Genomic DNA, 16,514 nt, shown 5'->3' with positions numbered 1-16,514 from the left:
ATGTTTTCGTTTTCCCTACCTATGTTCATGGGAAATGTAATTTTTCACATGGATTGTAGTACTTTGTAAGGCTGCTGGAGCTAATAAATTTGAGAGAGAAAAGCCTAATCTGAATCCTCCGGTCCTGCCATAGAATTCCCCCAACATCACCAAGGAGATTAGCGCCCGAGGCGAAGTGAAGCACAACATTACACTGTAATACAGAAGTTTCTAGAATTGGTCTTATAAGAAGCAGACACCCTTTGAAAGTACCAACGTGCACGTAGAGTTTTTACAAAAGCAGCATTTTTTTTTTTTAAAGTAATGCCTATTGTGCCAGGTTGAGTCAACGCCTTCGATAAGAGAGAGAAACCTCTGTTTAAGAATTTCTAGTATTGTCAATTAAACAGTTGTCACAGGTTACAGTGCACAAGCATTATATAAGACAAACCATATTACTTTGACGATCCCTCTCTATTGCGATCCGTAATACTCTGCTCAGAGTGGTACAATGCCTTTGTCGTTGTTTTCAGCTTGGTGTGGATAGCTCTAGCTAATCCTTCACCTGAAGGCTTTGCCGCAAAGGTCTTTATCACTTCTGTAGCTCTGTATAGATTGCGTTGGGCTCATCCAATGCCTAAAGATTCTGCTAGTAACACAAACATTTGAGGGGGTAGATTTAGAAAGTTGTTGGTGTTGTAGATGAACTCCTTCAAAATGAGCAGCTTGTTATGTTATGTTATGTTATGTTATGTTAGGGGCATTTGTATTGCGCACAGCTGCCCCAGCTAAGGGGCGTCCTGGCGCATAGCAAGGTAAACATAGCCGCACCTAACAACAACAGAGAGAGAAAAATAGGGAACACTAAGGGGAAAAATTAGAATAATGCGGTTTTTAAAGCTTTACGAAATGCCAAAAGGTCGTCTATCAGGCGAATCTCCAACGGGAGAGAATTCCACAGCACTGCTGATTTCACCCGAAAGGACCGACCTCCCATACGACTAAGCTTAAACCTCGGGACCATCACAAGTGCATGGCCCACTGATCTCAGAGAGCGAGTTGGTACATAAAAAGACAAAAGATTTTGAAGAATCCGGGGGGCTAAGCCCTTCAGGATCTTAAAGGCCAGGCATAAAACTTTTAAATTGATTCTAGTTTTCACCGGCAGCCAATGCAAGGAACGGAGAGTCCCGGAAACAGAGCAAGACCTGGGCAAGCAAACTATGGCTCTAGCTGCTGCGTTTTGGACGCGTTGGAGGCGGCTGATTTCCGCCTGATTTGCCCCTATCAGGAGGGAGCTAGCATAGTCCAAGCGTGAGATTACAGTCGCCTGAACCACCAGCTGTCTCGTTGGAGGGTCGAAAAACTTCAAGACTGATCTCAAACCGCGAAGAACCCCATAGCAGCAGGCCGCAGTTTTCTTAGAATGCCCCACGAAATTGAGAGCGGGCTCCAGCCATACTCCCAAGTTTCTCAACTCCATGACCGGAGTTGGAACCGGTCATGGCTCCGGTGGCCACCATCTATCTCCCCACAGTTCCCGCCCCTTCCCGACGACCATAACCTCAGTCTTTTTAGCGTTGAGCTGGAGACAATTTACATTCATGCAACTCGCCACCCCCCTCAGTCCACTCTGGAACCTGAGGGCATCCTGCTCAGCATCCCCGCTGATAGTGACCGCTAGCTGAGTGTCGTCGGCATAAGAGACCATCGTCATGCCCCACTGCTTGACGACATCAGCCAGCGGTCTCACATAAAGATTGAAGAGCGTAGGGCTCAGCGAGGAACCTTGCGGCACCCCCAGGCCCAGAGGATGGAATTTGGACTGGTGAGGCGGTATAGCAACGCAAAAGGAACGGTCATCAAGAAAGGAACGGAACCACTGTAAGGCGGACCCACCAATTCCTATCTCCTCCAGGCGACGTAGAAGGATGTGGTGAGAGACGGTGTCGAAGGCGGCGCTCAGATCTAATAATATTAGCGCCGCCGTCTGTCCCTCATCCAACACCCTACGCAGATGTTCCACCATGGCGAGAAGGGCTGTCTCCGTACTATGCCCAGCACGAAACCCGTGCTGGGTATCATCCAGGATATTAGCTCGAATGAGGTGGTCAGAAAGAGCCTGGTTAACATGGGCCTCCATAACTTTTGCCGGCCAGGGGAGTAGAGAAATTGGCCGGTAATTCTCCGGTTTCGAAGGGTCCAATGAAGGCTTCTTCAAAATAGGGGAGACCACTGCCCACTTCCATTTAGCTGGGACCATGCCCGTCGCCAGTGATCTGTTAATAAGAGAACGCACTATAGGGCGTCCCACAAAGAACTGATCTCTGAAGGAGACAGGTCTTAATGGATCCAGAGGTGATCCAGACTTGATTTTTTGGGCTACTCCATCAAATTCCTCCGGTAGAAGCAGAGGAAGAGACTCCAAGATGGGGAGACCTGGGACAACCACCAGAGTCCCCAATGGAGGCCCCGTAAGAGGAAACGCCCGGTAAATAGTTTGCACTTTCTCCAAGAAGAAGGATGCCAAAGCCTCGCAATGAGAGGTAGAAGCCAATACAGGAGAAGAGATTCTTTTGGCCAAAAGATCTTTGAGGGCCTTGAATATAGATTTAGATGGATTAGAGCTATTGCGGAATTCTTCCGAGTAGAACGCCGCGCGAGCTCTACATATGGCACGATGGTAGACCTTGACGGAGGTCAGATACAACGCTTTCTTGGCCGCGTCATAGTGCCTCCGCCACTCTCTCTCAGCCCGCCTACAGGTACCCTTTAAAGCACGTAGGGCGCTGTCATACCAGGGGCTTGAATCTCTAGCGCGGGATTTACTCGCTATAATAGGAATCAATACGTCAAGAGCCCTAGTGATCCACTGACAGAACTGGTCATAACCCAGTTCAGCATTCTCCAAGGGTCCCAGCGGATCTACAGCCAAGACCTTGTGTAAGTCCTCTAATCTAAGTTTATTCCAATGCCTTCTAAAAACTAGTCTAGAAGGAAGGATAGAAGGAGTCTCAGGCAGAGGAGCTCGAATGGCCACTAGAAAATGGTCCGTCCACCCCAAGGGTGTTATGGAGGAGATTGAAGCTTCCGAAAGATTAGTAAAGAAGGGATCTAGCGTGTGCCCTCCTACATGGGTGGGTTGGGCTACCTTTTGATCCAATTGGAGGGCCTCAAGGTCAGCTAAGATATTATTAACTGCCGATATGCTCTTGTTATCAAAGTGGAGGTTAAGGTCTCCCAAAAATAGAAAAATTGGCACAGCCAATTGCCAGAGAGCTAACGGCATCAGGGAAGGCTTCTCTAAATGCAACATCACTGCCTGGGGGTCGATAAACCACCATCCCCGAGATCGTAAACTGGGGGCTGATCGAGATCTTGAAAGAGGCACTTTCACATCCAGCAATGTTTAAGACCTTCCAACTACAGGAGAAACTAGATTTAACAGCCAAGGCGATACCCCCGCCTCTAGTTGACCGATTTAGTGTAAAGATGGAATACTCCGGGGGGAAAGCCAAGTTAATAATGGCTGCATCGTGTTCCTGCAACCACGTTTCCGTGATCGCGAATATATCAGGAGACTCCTCCTGTATGAGGTCAAAAAAGGCTATATGATGTTGAACCAGAGACCTAACATTTAAACTAAATATTCGAAGTGAAGGCAATACGCCCTTACCTCGAGGAGCAGTAGAGAAAATTCCCTTACGGATGCACACAGGAGAGCCAAGTGCCCATCTTCTGCAGGCACACCGATAGGGGCCACTTAGCGGATGAATCTGAGACTGATCACACTTCGGAATGGAGTGATCAATAGATCGCAGAGTGAGATTTGAATAGGTAATCATCCCGACACTTAACACACAAGAGCCTCAGGCAAACCCGTTGCGCCCAATGCGTCCTCAGCGCGGACGGGCGCAGACGGGCAGGACTCTGGCACGACTCCGGCTAAGCGACGGCGTCCCACTGCGCGACCCCGCTGCGCGGGGGGGACGTCTTTAAATAGGTGTCCCACGAGGCTGTCCAGGTGCAGTAGCGCTCCAAATGGCGCCCGCCGGGGGAAAAGAAACCAGCCCAACCAAAGATGGCGCCCAAACCGGACTATGGACCCACCCGTGACCCAGGACCCACCAAACGGCGGTGCTTTATACAAATTAAATGCGGTAAGAGGGAGGGGAGCCCCTACCTGATCCCAGAATAAAACCAAGGGTAATAAAATAAAAATAAATACAAAACGGGAGAGTTAAAAATGCACAGCAATCACCGCAGCGCGAGGCGCAACTATACCGTTACCTTGTCTAGCTTTCTACATAAATACAGGATATACCCAGAGTTTTAGCTGGTGTTTTGCATAATTTATGCAACACTTTAAGCTTGTCATCATTTGGGTGTTACTTAATTGTTAAGCTTAGATCGACCATCTATTGTATGGTTTCTGCATAAATAAAGGCTCTCGCTGAATTACTCTCAATAATTGTTCCTACAGCAGGTATCTCTAAAGTAAAGCATGTGGGTTCACAAGAATGCAAATCGCATTTGAGACTGGGGTTTAAACAGACCAGGCAGCTTTTACAGAGGTTTTCAGACGGATGCTTTACGTGTCTTCATAATGTGTTTTTTATTTAGTTTATTTAACACGATATGTGAGTTTACAGTGTGGAAATCATTTACTTGTGAAAATAATTCTCTAGTTTTTTCAAGTTAGGTGACACATTTAAAATCGGAAGTAATTCTAACAATGTATTTCCAAGGCTGACTCTTTTCCTCCTGCAGAATTAAACACAGTACCAGGGTTTCGACAGTATTACAATAGTTGGAAACCTCACAATTGTGACAATCATTTCACTTTTTAGTGTCCTTTGAAATCCTCACCGACAGGCGTGGGAAGTGTACCACAGTCTGTAAATCGGTACAAGGTGCCTTTGTGATGAAACATTCTTCTGTACTGATAAAGAAACTGCCTCACCACTAGGTGGAGGCCTTTCCTTTTGATGATCTTCCTCTAGTATAACCAGGTGGAGGCCTTTCCTTTTGATGATCTTCCCCTAGTATAACCAGGTGGAGGCCTTTCCTTTTGATGATCTTCCCCTAGTATAACCAGGTGGGGGCCTTTCCTTTTGATGATCTTCCCCTGGTATGACCAGGTGGAGGCCTTTCCTTTTGATGATCTTCCCCTGGTATAACCAGGTGGAGGCCTTTCCTTTTGATGATCTTCCCCTAGTATGACCAGGTGGAGGCCTTTCCTTTTGATGATCTTCCCCTGGTATAACCAGGTGGAGGCCTTTCCTTTTGATGATCTTCCCCTGGTATAACCAGGTGGAGGCCTTTCCTTTTGATGATCTTCCCCTAGTATAACCAGGTGGAGGCCTTTCCTTTTGATCTTCCCCTAGTATAACCAGGTGGAGGCCTTTCCTTTTGATGATCTTCCCCTAGTATGACCAGGTGGAGGCCTTTCCTTTTGATGATCTTCCCCTCGTATAACCAGGTGGGGGCCTTTCCTTTTGATGATCTTCCCCTAGTATAACCAGGTGGGGGCCTTTCCTTTTGATGATCTTCCCCTGGTATAACCAGGTGGAGGCCTTTCCTTTTGATGATCTTCCCCTAGTATAACCAGGTGGAGGCCTTTCCTTTTGATCTTTCCCTGGTATAACCAGGTGGAGGCCTTTCCTTTTGATGATCTTCCCCTGGTATAACCAGGTGGAGGCCTTTCATTTTGATGATCTTCCCCTGGTATGACCAGGTGGAGGCCTTTCCTTTTGATGATCTTCCCCTAGTATGACCAGGTGGAGGCCTTTCCTTTTGATGATCTTCCCCTAGTATGACCAGGTGGAGGCCTTTCCTTTTGATGATCTTCCCCTGGTATGACCAGGTGGGGGCCTTTCCTTTTGATGATCTTCCCCTGGTATAACCAGGTGGAGGCCTTTCCTTTTGATCTTTCCCTGGTATAACCAGGTGGAGGCCTTTCCTTTTGATCTTTCCCTGGTATAACCAGGTGGAGGCCTTTCCTTTTGATGATCTTCCCCTGGTATAACCAGGTGGAGGCCTTTCATTTTGATGATCTTCCCCTGGTATGACCAGGTGGAGGCCTTTCCTTTTGATGATCTTCCCCTAGTATGACCAGGTGGAGGCCTTTCCTTTTGATGATCTTCCCCTGGTATGACCAGGTGGAGGCCTTTCCTTTTGATGATCTTCCCCTGGTATGACCAGGTGGGGGCCTTTCCTTTTGATGATCTTCCCCTAGTATAACCAGGTTGCTGAACATTCCCTAAGAACTGAGATATGTTTGTGATAGAATAATGCATTTCTCTAAACGTAGAAATTGAGCCAGTCTCTTCACTAGATGTGGTGTACAAACCTGGAAACTAAAAGCTAAATGGACTTGCTGATTTGGGAGTTGCGATTGGATTGAATGTTTTATTGGTAATTAGTGTGTTTTAAGTTTTTAACTCTTGACTGGTACCAACAAAAATATGTTTTTTTAAATATGGGTTCGTGGCAGAGGCTATTACTGTCTGGGACACACTAGAGGCGGGGATACTCTAGCTCTCCCACTGAAGCGCAGACCAGCCAGCGCCTTGAGACCTAACGGGTGAGCAGTCCCATTTACAAGTGATTACAGTTTTGACCTATTTTACAGGGCTGTGTGCGATGATAGGCACAGACTAACGGACAGGAAATGACGTCTTTGTCACCACTGCTGCTTTGCGTCCACACAGGCTCCCAGGTTTCAACGGCCTCATCATGCCTATGTGTGCTTTTGTATCTTTAACTGACAAAACAAAATCGTTTGCCATACATTTCTGACTGGTACTTCTCCTCTTTTCCCGCTGCAGACTCAGAACCGAATGAAACTGATGGCAGATAACTATGACGATGAGCATCTCAAGTGCGCGTCTCATTCGGACCAAACCAACCATAAACCCTCCCCAGACCAGGTGAGCAGGGCTTCTTGTTACTGTCTAACCCAGCGGCCACTCGGGCACCTGCTAAGTATCCGAAAGAGAGTGAGAGGCGGCGATCTGTGTGCAGCGTGGAGTCCAATGAGCACAAACGGCCAGAGAAACAGGGCCTTTTTAGGAGGCTTTTCTACTTAAGTCGCTTCATTTGCTGGAATAACAGAATTTGCTTGAACTCTTACTGCGTAAAACACCCTACGTACATAAACCACTGCAAGAAAGAATACCGTAGCGCATCCTTTACTTCAGTATTAGACGCCTACCACAACCTTAGGACGCACCGTTCTCACCAAGTTAAAGAGTATTGAAAGGATTCCATATTAATGATTAATGCATGTGTTCGGAACATATAAAACCTTAGTTAAGTACGTTTTTTAAAAATATTTTTCTCCCCAAAAGTACAAAGAACATTATCCTAGAACCTGTTGATTCAGAAACATACACACACACCATAGGCGGAGGCAAAACACTAACACACAAAAATCAAAACTTTTATTGCAGGTCTTAGATAAAATTCTTCTTGAAGTTGTGAGATTGCTTCGTTTACAATTGAAATCAGTACCTTCATTTATTTTTGCTGACCAAGGGAACACTCTCCTGCACTGAAACACAACTAAAACATAAAGTAACGTGGATTGGATTAAAATGGTCGTATTCTGCTTCTTTCAGATAGAATAACTGTCATATTTTCCAGAGAAAATTGCAAATTCATAGGTTTAACCATCTTGACTGTCTAGCATTTATAAAACATGGATATACACAACTGACGGCATTCTCACGTTCAGCCCAGTATCATATTCTGCACACAACATGTAGGCATACAAATGACTTTTCCCCACCTGCTGTCCAATCTGCGAGCTTGCAAAAAAGAAAATAAGCGTGCAAAAAAATATTTCCCCATTTTCAGCCTAATGTGCAAGAATGCTCAAATCACAATAGTACATAATCGTCCTGCCCCACTTTCTGCCCAAGGTTGCGCAAAACAATAAAGTTCACAAATTACACTTCCCTACTAGTGGCCAAAAATGTTCGCATGAGCAAGACATGCAGACACACAATTTACATTTACCCACTTTTAGTCCGCTCCGCAAGCAAGCGTAAAGTATAGAAAAAATACTTTTCCCTATTTGCTTCCTAATTTGCAAGCATGCACAAAATATCAAGAGTACACATATGATTTTTCCCAACTTCAGCTCACTCAATTTTAAGATTTACACACTGTTGTGCTACATAATTGATCTTGCATACCCTGACTTCTATGACCAAGGGATGTAGAACTGATTGTATTTTTCAGTTTCCTGTATATTCTGGGCCGATCTTGCATTTAAATAGAAAACATTTCGCGCGCGCGTGTGTGTGTGTGTGTGTGTGTGTGTGTGTCTGTCTGTATGTCTGTCTCAGTGTCAGTCAAGCGGTACCAGTGTGGCTACAGTTCCTGAGAGGCAAGTTTGAGTCGCTCTTTGTCTCTACTGGCCGTTCTTAAAATGCACAGCTTGATGAGAACTACCTCCCGAAACAAACTGATTATTCAGCTCAAAATTTCAGACTGCTATAGAATTGTGTATGTGTATAGCCCATTTGTATGCATTTGCTAGTACCCCTACCTCAGTCAGACTCATTTACTGCTTCAGAGCTTAGCCAGTATTCTTTCCGTTCTTTTCATCTCCATTTCTTTGTGGCTCCGACCTGCTTTCGTCTAATATAATGGTGCTTTTACATGATATTTTGGAATATAGTTCAGCAACAGGCCACCATCCCATATTTAATTTGTGGATAGTATGCATTGCTACTTGCTGCCTGACAACAATCTTCACTTGGAGACTGCACATGTTCTTCTCTCTCCATAGAGTTGCCTATAGGGCGATTGCCGATCTTTCATTGTAGGCCTGACGGCGGCCATAGTTTGATATCATGTTCTTGCATGATGAAGGTAAGTCCTCAGTATTCAGAAGAATGATTAGATTGCCCTTGTATCACTACTAGCATTACAGTCACTTTGGGAGCAAGTGCCATTCAGGGATTGTTTACCTTTCTCAGGACTTCACTGCTATCCAGACAGTCGTGCCTTCGTACTGGTAAAGTGGTCATACCTCCTGGTTCGTAAAGAATTCCCTCAAGGCCTCTCCAGTGCTGAAGACATCTTTTCAACCACAGAATTCTGTGTTACTCTTTTGACACCGAGAACACTACATTCAACAACTGCACTGCTTCCCTTCTCTTGCATGGTGTTGCCTTCTTCTGATACAATACTACAGGCGTCTAATTCAGTACTATCAGATGCTACCATTATGCAATCTTTGGCACAATTCTCATTGAATATTATGAATTCGCAAAAACCTCCTGCACAGATTCAAGTGTCTTGGAGCTCTACACTGACCTTCTCCCTCATGGTCTGTTTCTTTCAGAGTATCCAATGGACATGATTTGTTTTTTAGAAATCCAGGAGACCTGCCTTTCAACCCTGTTACATTTTTACAACTGTTGTTTCATCTTCATGGTATTTTTTGAAGTTCTTAAAACAAAGTATTTCTCGATGAGATACCTAGTTCTAGACACCCGTCCCATTCTTGCCAACGTATTGGATGACATTCTTAGAAAACCATGTTTGAGATACCCGAAGTCATCTGCGTGTTTATAATAGGGTTGACTCTTTGCTACAACCTTAGATCTAGGCAACCGTTCAGGCATCAGAATTTATTAATTCATAGCTACAGTTGTTTTTGTACATCCTTGTTGAAATCTTGAGTATTTTTTTTAGAAAAAGATTAATATTGTTTAAAATGATTAATATTATGATTACCAGAGTTGATTTCCTCACTCTATATAGCATTTTATATTGGCAAACACCCTTTAGCCACCACATCCCTTCTTCGTCACAAGGTGTCATGTTTTGTTAGCTCAAAGAATCATTGCTTTATATTTTCACTGGCCACTGCCCATGAATTTATTAAACTGCCCTTTCAGGGCAGAAATGTATTGTTAGTGTGATGCAGTTTACCATTGTTGTAGCTTCCACAGTGCTTAATTATTATACTGATGAGTACCAGTGCTGCTTAGAAGCCCGTTGCCGGTACTATTAAATGTCAGCATGTCGAATACTGGCCTATTTAATCCTCTGCCTGGCATTCTGTGCCCCTCTAACTCACTCTTGCAAATTCCTGTTTTCTCCCTTGAAAGGGGAGAGAGGGGGGGCACCTTGGCTCTGACTAGCAAATGTTTTTGTTAGCCTATTTAATGGTACTGCTTATCTGAAAGAAACACGTTAGTTAGATTCCTCACCTTAGAATATCCCCAGGCGTCCGACTGGATCGGGAAGATTTTTCGTCAGCAATACCCCTTGCGCGTCGCTAGGCGTCGTCTGCTGCTCCGCGTCCGTCGTCGGCGTTGTGCGCCGGAATGACGTCGTCGGAGTACTTAGACGCCGCCCTCGCGTGCTGACGTCAGTTCTTCTTTTTTCCGCGCCAGTAAGCGCAGACCCGGGAGAGCTACCCCTTTAGTCACTTTTTGACTAACTTTTTTCGATCCTTTTTGATCTTGTCTCGACTCCGGTGCCGGTAGGATGCCTGGTTTTAAAGCCTGTGCTGACTGCAACCGCTTGATGTCGGTTACGGACCATCACCGCCGGTGCCTTTACTGCTTGGGCCTCGACCACGACGCGGCGTCGTGTTCGGACTGCAAGGCCCTGACCTCGAAGGCTAGACGGGAGCGGTCCCGTCAGCTTCTCGAGCTTCGCCACTCGGCTCCGCGCCCCTCTCGATCCCGGTCCAGGAGGAGGTCCAAGGATCGGTCGCGGAGTCGCAGCCGACGTCCTCATCGATCGTCTGGCTCCAAGTCTTCGGGTAAGTCGAAGCAGTCCAAGAGGCGACACCGCTCTTCGGACTCCCCTCGCCGGTCGCGCGACTCGGCCGAGGGTCAGGGTGGTTCCACCCCCGCGGCTCCAGCGGAGCCGCAGGCGCCGCGCAAGTCCCCATACCTGCCGGTCTCTGGGACAGTGCCTTCCTCTCGGCCATGAGGAACCTGGCTCCGCCGTCGACGCCCGCTGGCGCGCCTTCGGGCCCCGCGGACCCGACTGGGCAACCTTGCCTGCCGGCGGCTCCGGCCCCGGCGCCGTCAACGGCTCCGGCCTCGACGCCGCAAGCGCCCGAGGGACCTGTTCCCGAGTCCCCGCCGACGCCGGTCGACCTCGTCACGCCTCCTCCGCCGGCGTCGACACTGGTACCACCTCCGACGCCGACTCCGCTCGGCGTCGAGCCCCATTTCAGCCCCGCTCCGGGCCCGGCGCCGTTACGGCGTCGATGAACGCCGCGTTCGGCGCCGCTGGAGACACATTTTGTCTATCGCCCGGCTCCGATCCTTCCTCCTGCATACCAGGAATCGGATGATGGGGGCGAATGGGAGGGATCCGAGGATCCTATGGCCGCTCAGGCTCAACTGTCACAGGACTGGGCAGATGAACTGGGGGAGGCCAGTGGTCTGGATACCTCTCCAGACACTGGATTCATCTCTCCTCCGACTGTGGCTTCGGAGGAGGGTGCTGCTTTCTCTGTGGTGCTGCTCAAGGCGGCCGCAGCCCTTGGGCTCGAGCTACCTGCCGTGGCGGTGAGGACTAACGTCCTCACTGAGGTGCTTCAGTCTGCAGCAAGCTCCACTGAGCCTCTGCTGCCATTCAATGAGGCCCTCACTGACGTTCTGCAGGGCACCTGGTCCAAGCCCTCCACAGTTCCTCCTGTGGACAGGAACGTCGCCAGGCGCCACCGCCCTGCTCCGGGCGACCCCAGTTTTCTGTCCCACCACCCTACCCCCGAGAGCCTGGTTATCCAGGCCTCTACCTCCCAATCCTCCTTGCCGCACCGCCGGACCGGGATTCCAAGAGACTGGAACAGTCCGGCAAAAAGCTGTTATCCTCCCTTAGTTTGGGTCTGCGGTCTTTGAACACCGCCTGTCTCTTGGACCGTTATTCCCACTCTCTGTGGGATACGGTGGAGGACGTGCTGCCCCTGTGTCCGGAGGAGGTCCAGACACGACTTACCCAGGCTCTGGCCGATGGGAGGGATGCAGCGCGACATGCTATCCGATGTGGGCTTGACACTACGGACTCGCTGGGTAGGGTGATTTCTACCTCAGTGGCGCTTAGACGTCACGCCTGGCTGCGGTCCACGTCCTTTTCGGGCGATGTCCAGAGCACCCTCATGGACATGCCCTTTGATGGCACTCGCCTTTTCGGCGAGAAAGCGGACAGTGCGCTGAGTCGCTTTAAGGACTCCCGGGCTACGGCCAAGTCCTTGGGCCTCTCGGCCCCGCGGTCGCAAACTTCTGCCTTTCGCCCCTTTCGTGGCCAAGGAAGGGGTGCCTCCTCACGTGCGCCTAGCCACCAGCCGCAGAACCAACCTGCACGCGGACGTGGTTTCCGCCGAGGCGGTTCTGGAGGACGACGCGGTCAGCCCACATCCACCCCGGCAGCATCCGCCTCAAAGCCTTCCTAGTCCGAGCTTTCAGCCCCATTCCACGCCAGTGGGCGGCAGAGTTCACCATCACCTGCTCCACTGGCGGTCCATTACATCGGACAGGTGGGTGCTGCAAATCTTCCGAAGGGGCTACTCCCTCCCCTTCGAGACGACCCCTCCAGCCATGCCACCGCAGCACCACCGTATCTCGGGGGATCATTTAAATCTTCTCCACGAGGAAGTTTCGGCCCTCTTGGCCAAGGGGGCCGTCGAGCGCGTTCTGAGCCCAGAAGTAGGTCGTGGTTGTTATTCCCACTACTTTCTGGTTCCCAAGAAGGGCAAAGGGGGCCTACGCCCTATCTTGGACCTCCGGAACGTCAATGCCTTCCTCCGGAAGGAGAGGTTCAAGATGTTAACTTTGGCTCAGGTTCTAGCTGCCCTAGACCCTGGAGACTGGATGGTGGCGTTGGACTTGCAGGACGCATATTTCCACATCCCCGTCCTGCCGGCCCACCGGCGTTACCTGCGGTTCACGGTGGGTCAAGAGCACTTTCAGTTTACCGTGCTCCCCTTCGGCCTCACCAGTGCCCCTCGGGTGTTCACGAAAGTGATGGCGGTGGTCGCAGCTCATCTGCGCAGATCAGGGGTTCCAGTCTTCCCCAGGCAGTCGTCTCCCACCTCCAGACTACGGCGGATCTCCTGCATTTGCTGGGGTTTTCCACCAACGTGCCGAAGTCACACCTGAGCCCCTCTCAGAAGCTCCTTTTCATCGGAGCGGTTCTCGATTCGGCGCAGTTCCGGGTTCATCCACCGGAACAGCGGGTCCGGGATATTCAGGCCCTGATTCCCATCTTTCGGCCTCTATCCTGGGTTTCGGTCAGGCTAGTGTTGCGGCTTCTGGGGCTGATGGCCTCCTGCATCCTACTAGTGCATCACGCTAGGCGGCGCATGCGGTCTCTGCAGTGGGACCTGAAGTTTCAGTGGGCCCAGCATCACGGCAACCTGTCCGACCATGTCTTGATCTCGGAGGGCACTGCACAGCAGTTGCAGTGGTGGCTCACGGACCGCGATTGTGTCAAGGGCAAGAGCCTCTCCCTTCCCCAACCGGAGCATGTCGTAGTGACGGATGCGTCCCTCCTGGGATGGGGTGGCCATATGGGAGAGGCGGAGATCAGAGGCCTCTGGTCTCCGGCGGAGTCTCGTCTCCACATCAACCTGTTGGAGTTGAGAGCGATCCGACTTGCACTGAAAGCCTTCCTTCCCTCTGTCAGGGGGAAGTGTCGTGCAGGTGTTCACGGACAACACCACCGCCATGTGGTATTGCAACAAACAGGGCGGGGTGGGGTCGTGGACCCTTTGTCAGGAAGGAGGCTCTGCGCCTCTGGACGTGGCTGGAACACCAGGGCGTCACCCTAGTGGTTCAACATCTGGCGGGCTCTCTGAACGCCAGAGCAGACGAACTCAGCCGCCGGTGCATAATGGATCACGAATGGCGTCTGACCTCCGAAGTGGCGCAAGGTCTCTTTCAGCAGTGGGGAGAGCCTTGGTTAGATCTATTCGCCACCAAAGAGAACGCGCAATGTCAGCAGTTCTGCGCGTTGGAATTTCCAAGGCGGCACTCGCTCGGCGACGCTTTTCGTCACGAGTGGAGTTGCGGTCTGTTGTATGCCTTTCCGCCTATACCACTTCTGCCCAGAGTGCTGAAGAAGATCAGGCACGACCGGGCCCAAGTCATCTTGGTGGCTCCGGATTGGGCACGAAGGTACTGGTATCCCGAGCTACTCAGTATGTTGACCGATCCTCCGATACGTCTGCCCCTTCAGGAGGATCTTCTGTCGCAGCAGCAGGGGACGGTCCTCCACCCGAACCTGTCCAGCCTCCACCTCCATGCGTGGAGATTGAGCGGCGGCAGTTGATGCCATTTGACTTGCCTCCTGAAGTCTGTGATATCATTCTGGCAGCCAGGCGTCCCTCCACAAAGACGGTATACGCCTGCCGGTGGAACAAATTTGTGGCATGGTGCACAGCAAAGGCTGTGGATCCCCTTTCCGCCCCTCTTTCTGAGGTTCTACTGTTTCTTCTTTCTTTGGCCCAGCAGGGCTCTGCCCTGGGCACCCTGAAAGGTTATCTTGCTGCCATCTCTGCCTTCTTACGGCTTCCTGATCAGCCTTCTCTTTTCAAGTCCCCTGTAGTTACACGCTTTCTAAAGGGCATTACTCACACGTTCCCTCCTGTCCCTTTTGTAATGCCTCAGTGGGACTTGAATCTTGTTCTCACATTTCTAGTGTGCGCTCCCTTTGAGCCTCTTCATAATTGTCCTCTTCGTCTGCTGACGCTTAAGACTGCTTTTCTGGTAGCCATCACCTCGGCTAGACGGGTGAGTGAGCTCCAGGCTTTATCTTCAAAGCCTCCTTTTCTCTCTGTTCATCCGGACAAGGTTGTCCTTCGGCCTCGTCCCTCCTTTCTTCCGAAAGTGGTGACTCCATTTCATCTTGGGCAGTCTGTCACCTTGCCCACCTTCTTTCCGCCTCCGCATCCTTCCCAAGAGGAAGAGAGGCTCCACCGTCTGGACCCAAAACGTGCGCTCTCCTTTTATCTGGACCTCACAAAGCAGTTCCGGGTGGACGACCAACTTTTCGTTGGATACGTGGGTGCTAAGAAGGGGAAAGCTGTGCACAAACGGACCATCTCTCGGTGGGTCGTTTTGTGCATCACAATTTGTTATTCCTTGGCAAAAAAGGACCCTCCTGTTGGGCTGCGCGCCCATTCTACTCGGGCCACAGCGGCTACTACTGCTTTGGGACGGGGTGTCCCTTTGCAGGACATCTGTCAGGCGGCGACGTGGGCTTCGCTACACACGTTTGCCAGGCATTATTGCGCTGACAGCCTAGTCCGGAGGGATGGCTTCTTTGGCTGTTCTGTCCTTCAGGACTTTCTGGTGTGATCTTGGTTCGCAGATCCACCACCGGGGATGGTATTGCTTGGGTATCTATTCTAAGGTGAGGAATCTAACTAACGTGTTTCTTTCAGATGAACAAGTTACTTACCTTCGGTAACGATGTATCTGTAAGAAACATTAGTTAGTTAGATTCCTCACCGACCCACCCATCCTCCCCGTTCTGCGAACTGACATCTAGGGTTAAGGTTATCCTTTTCAGGCCCCTAGATTTTATTTTTGGCACCAGTGTCGGTCTTTGCATGGCTCTGCGTTCCTGGCGCGGAAAGCTATGTACAAGAACTGACGTCAGCGCGCGAGGGCGGCGTCTAACCACTCCGACGACGTCATTCCGGCGCACGACGCCGACGACGGACGCGGAGCCGCAGACGACGCCTAGCGACGCGCAAGGGGTATTGCTGACGAAAAATCTTCCGGATCCAGTCTGACGCCTGGGGATATTCTAAGGTGAGGAATCTAACTAACTAATGTTTCTTACAGATACATCGTTACCGAAGGTAAGTAACTTGTTCTTATAGACCTCGGAATGTAGTAGACCACTTATCAACTGTACCCATCTGAGAAACGAAGGAGTCTCGGCCACTTATATCACTTATATGATCTATGTTGTCACCTATATTCAGCATATCACAATGCCCTAGTGACACCTGGGTCATAAATGACCCAATCGTATGTTGGGATGCCATGTAGCAAAGGCTTCAGCTGCCTAACCTTCGGCTGGGGGTACTTCAAATGTAAAGGATCTGCCGAGGAAGCCTACTATACATCTAACTAATATGAAATGTTTTCTTCTGTAGCACATATGGACACATCAATAAGAGGTTCAGTAGGATGCTAGAGAGCAGTGAACTAGAAGTATCTCTTTTTCTTGTTTATTGGGCACCTTCTAAAAGAGCAGTGTGTCCAGTCTGACCATTTCATCCAGAAGATACAGAACTTTTGCAAGAAAGGCTTTCGTGTGTCTGCTCTGGGGAGAATAATTGGTGTGCAGTGCACCGTTAGGAGGTCTTTGTACCCAGAGAGCTCAGCATGCCCCAGTTCTTCTCCAAACTATGTTTAAGTGGGAACTCTTTCTCAGACAGTCTAACCCACATTGGGTACCAACTGTGTCCTGTTTGTATTCTCGCCCGTGCCAATGATATTTAGGCTCATGAGGGAGATTAGCATTTTACAACCCACGAA

The 16,514-nt window shown here is 49.7% G+C and overlaps 1 protein-coding gene across 11 annotated transcripts in view; it reads left to right on the top strand.

Moving 5' to 3' along the window:
- The window catches only part of ERC1 (ELKS/RAB6-interacting/CAST family member 1), a 1,928,212-nt gene that overhangs the window by 1,741,862 nt on the left and 169,836 nt on the right, over positions 1-16,514 (top strand). For all 11 annotated transcript variants that reach the window (XM_085652245.1, XM_085652246.1, XM_085652244.1 and 8 more), the window contains one exon: positions 6,810-6,911. In XM_085652245.1, the coding sequence (XP_085508371.1) occupies positions 6,810-6,911 (102 nt within the window). The remainder of the gene's footprint in view (positions 1-6,809; positions 6,912-16,514) is intronic.

This window comes from Triturus cristatus, chromosome 4_1, assembly GCF_964204655.1.
Source record: "Triturus cristatus chromosome 4_1, aTriCri1.1, whole genome shotgun sequence".
NCBI lineage: Eukaryota > Metazoa > Chordata > Amphibia > Caudata > Salamandridae > Triturus > Triturus cristatus.
This window is presented reverse-complemented; position numbering and strand designations above follow the sequence as displayed.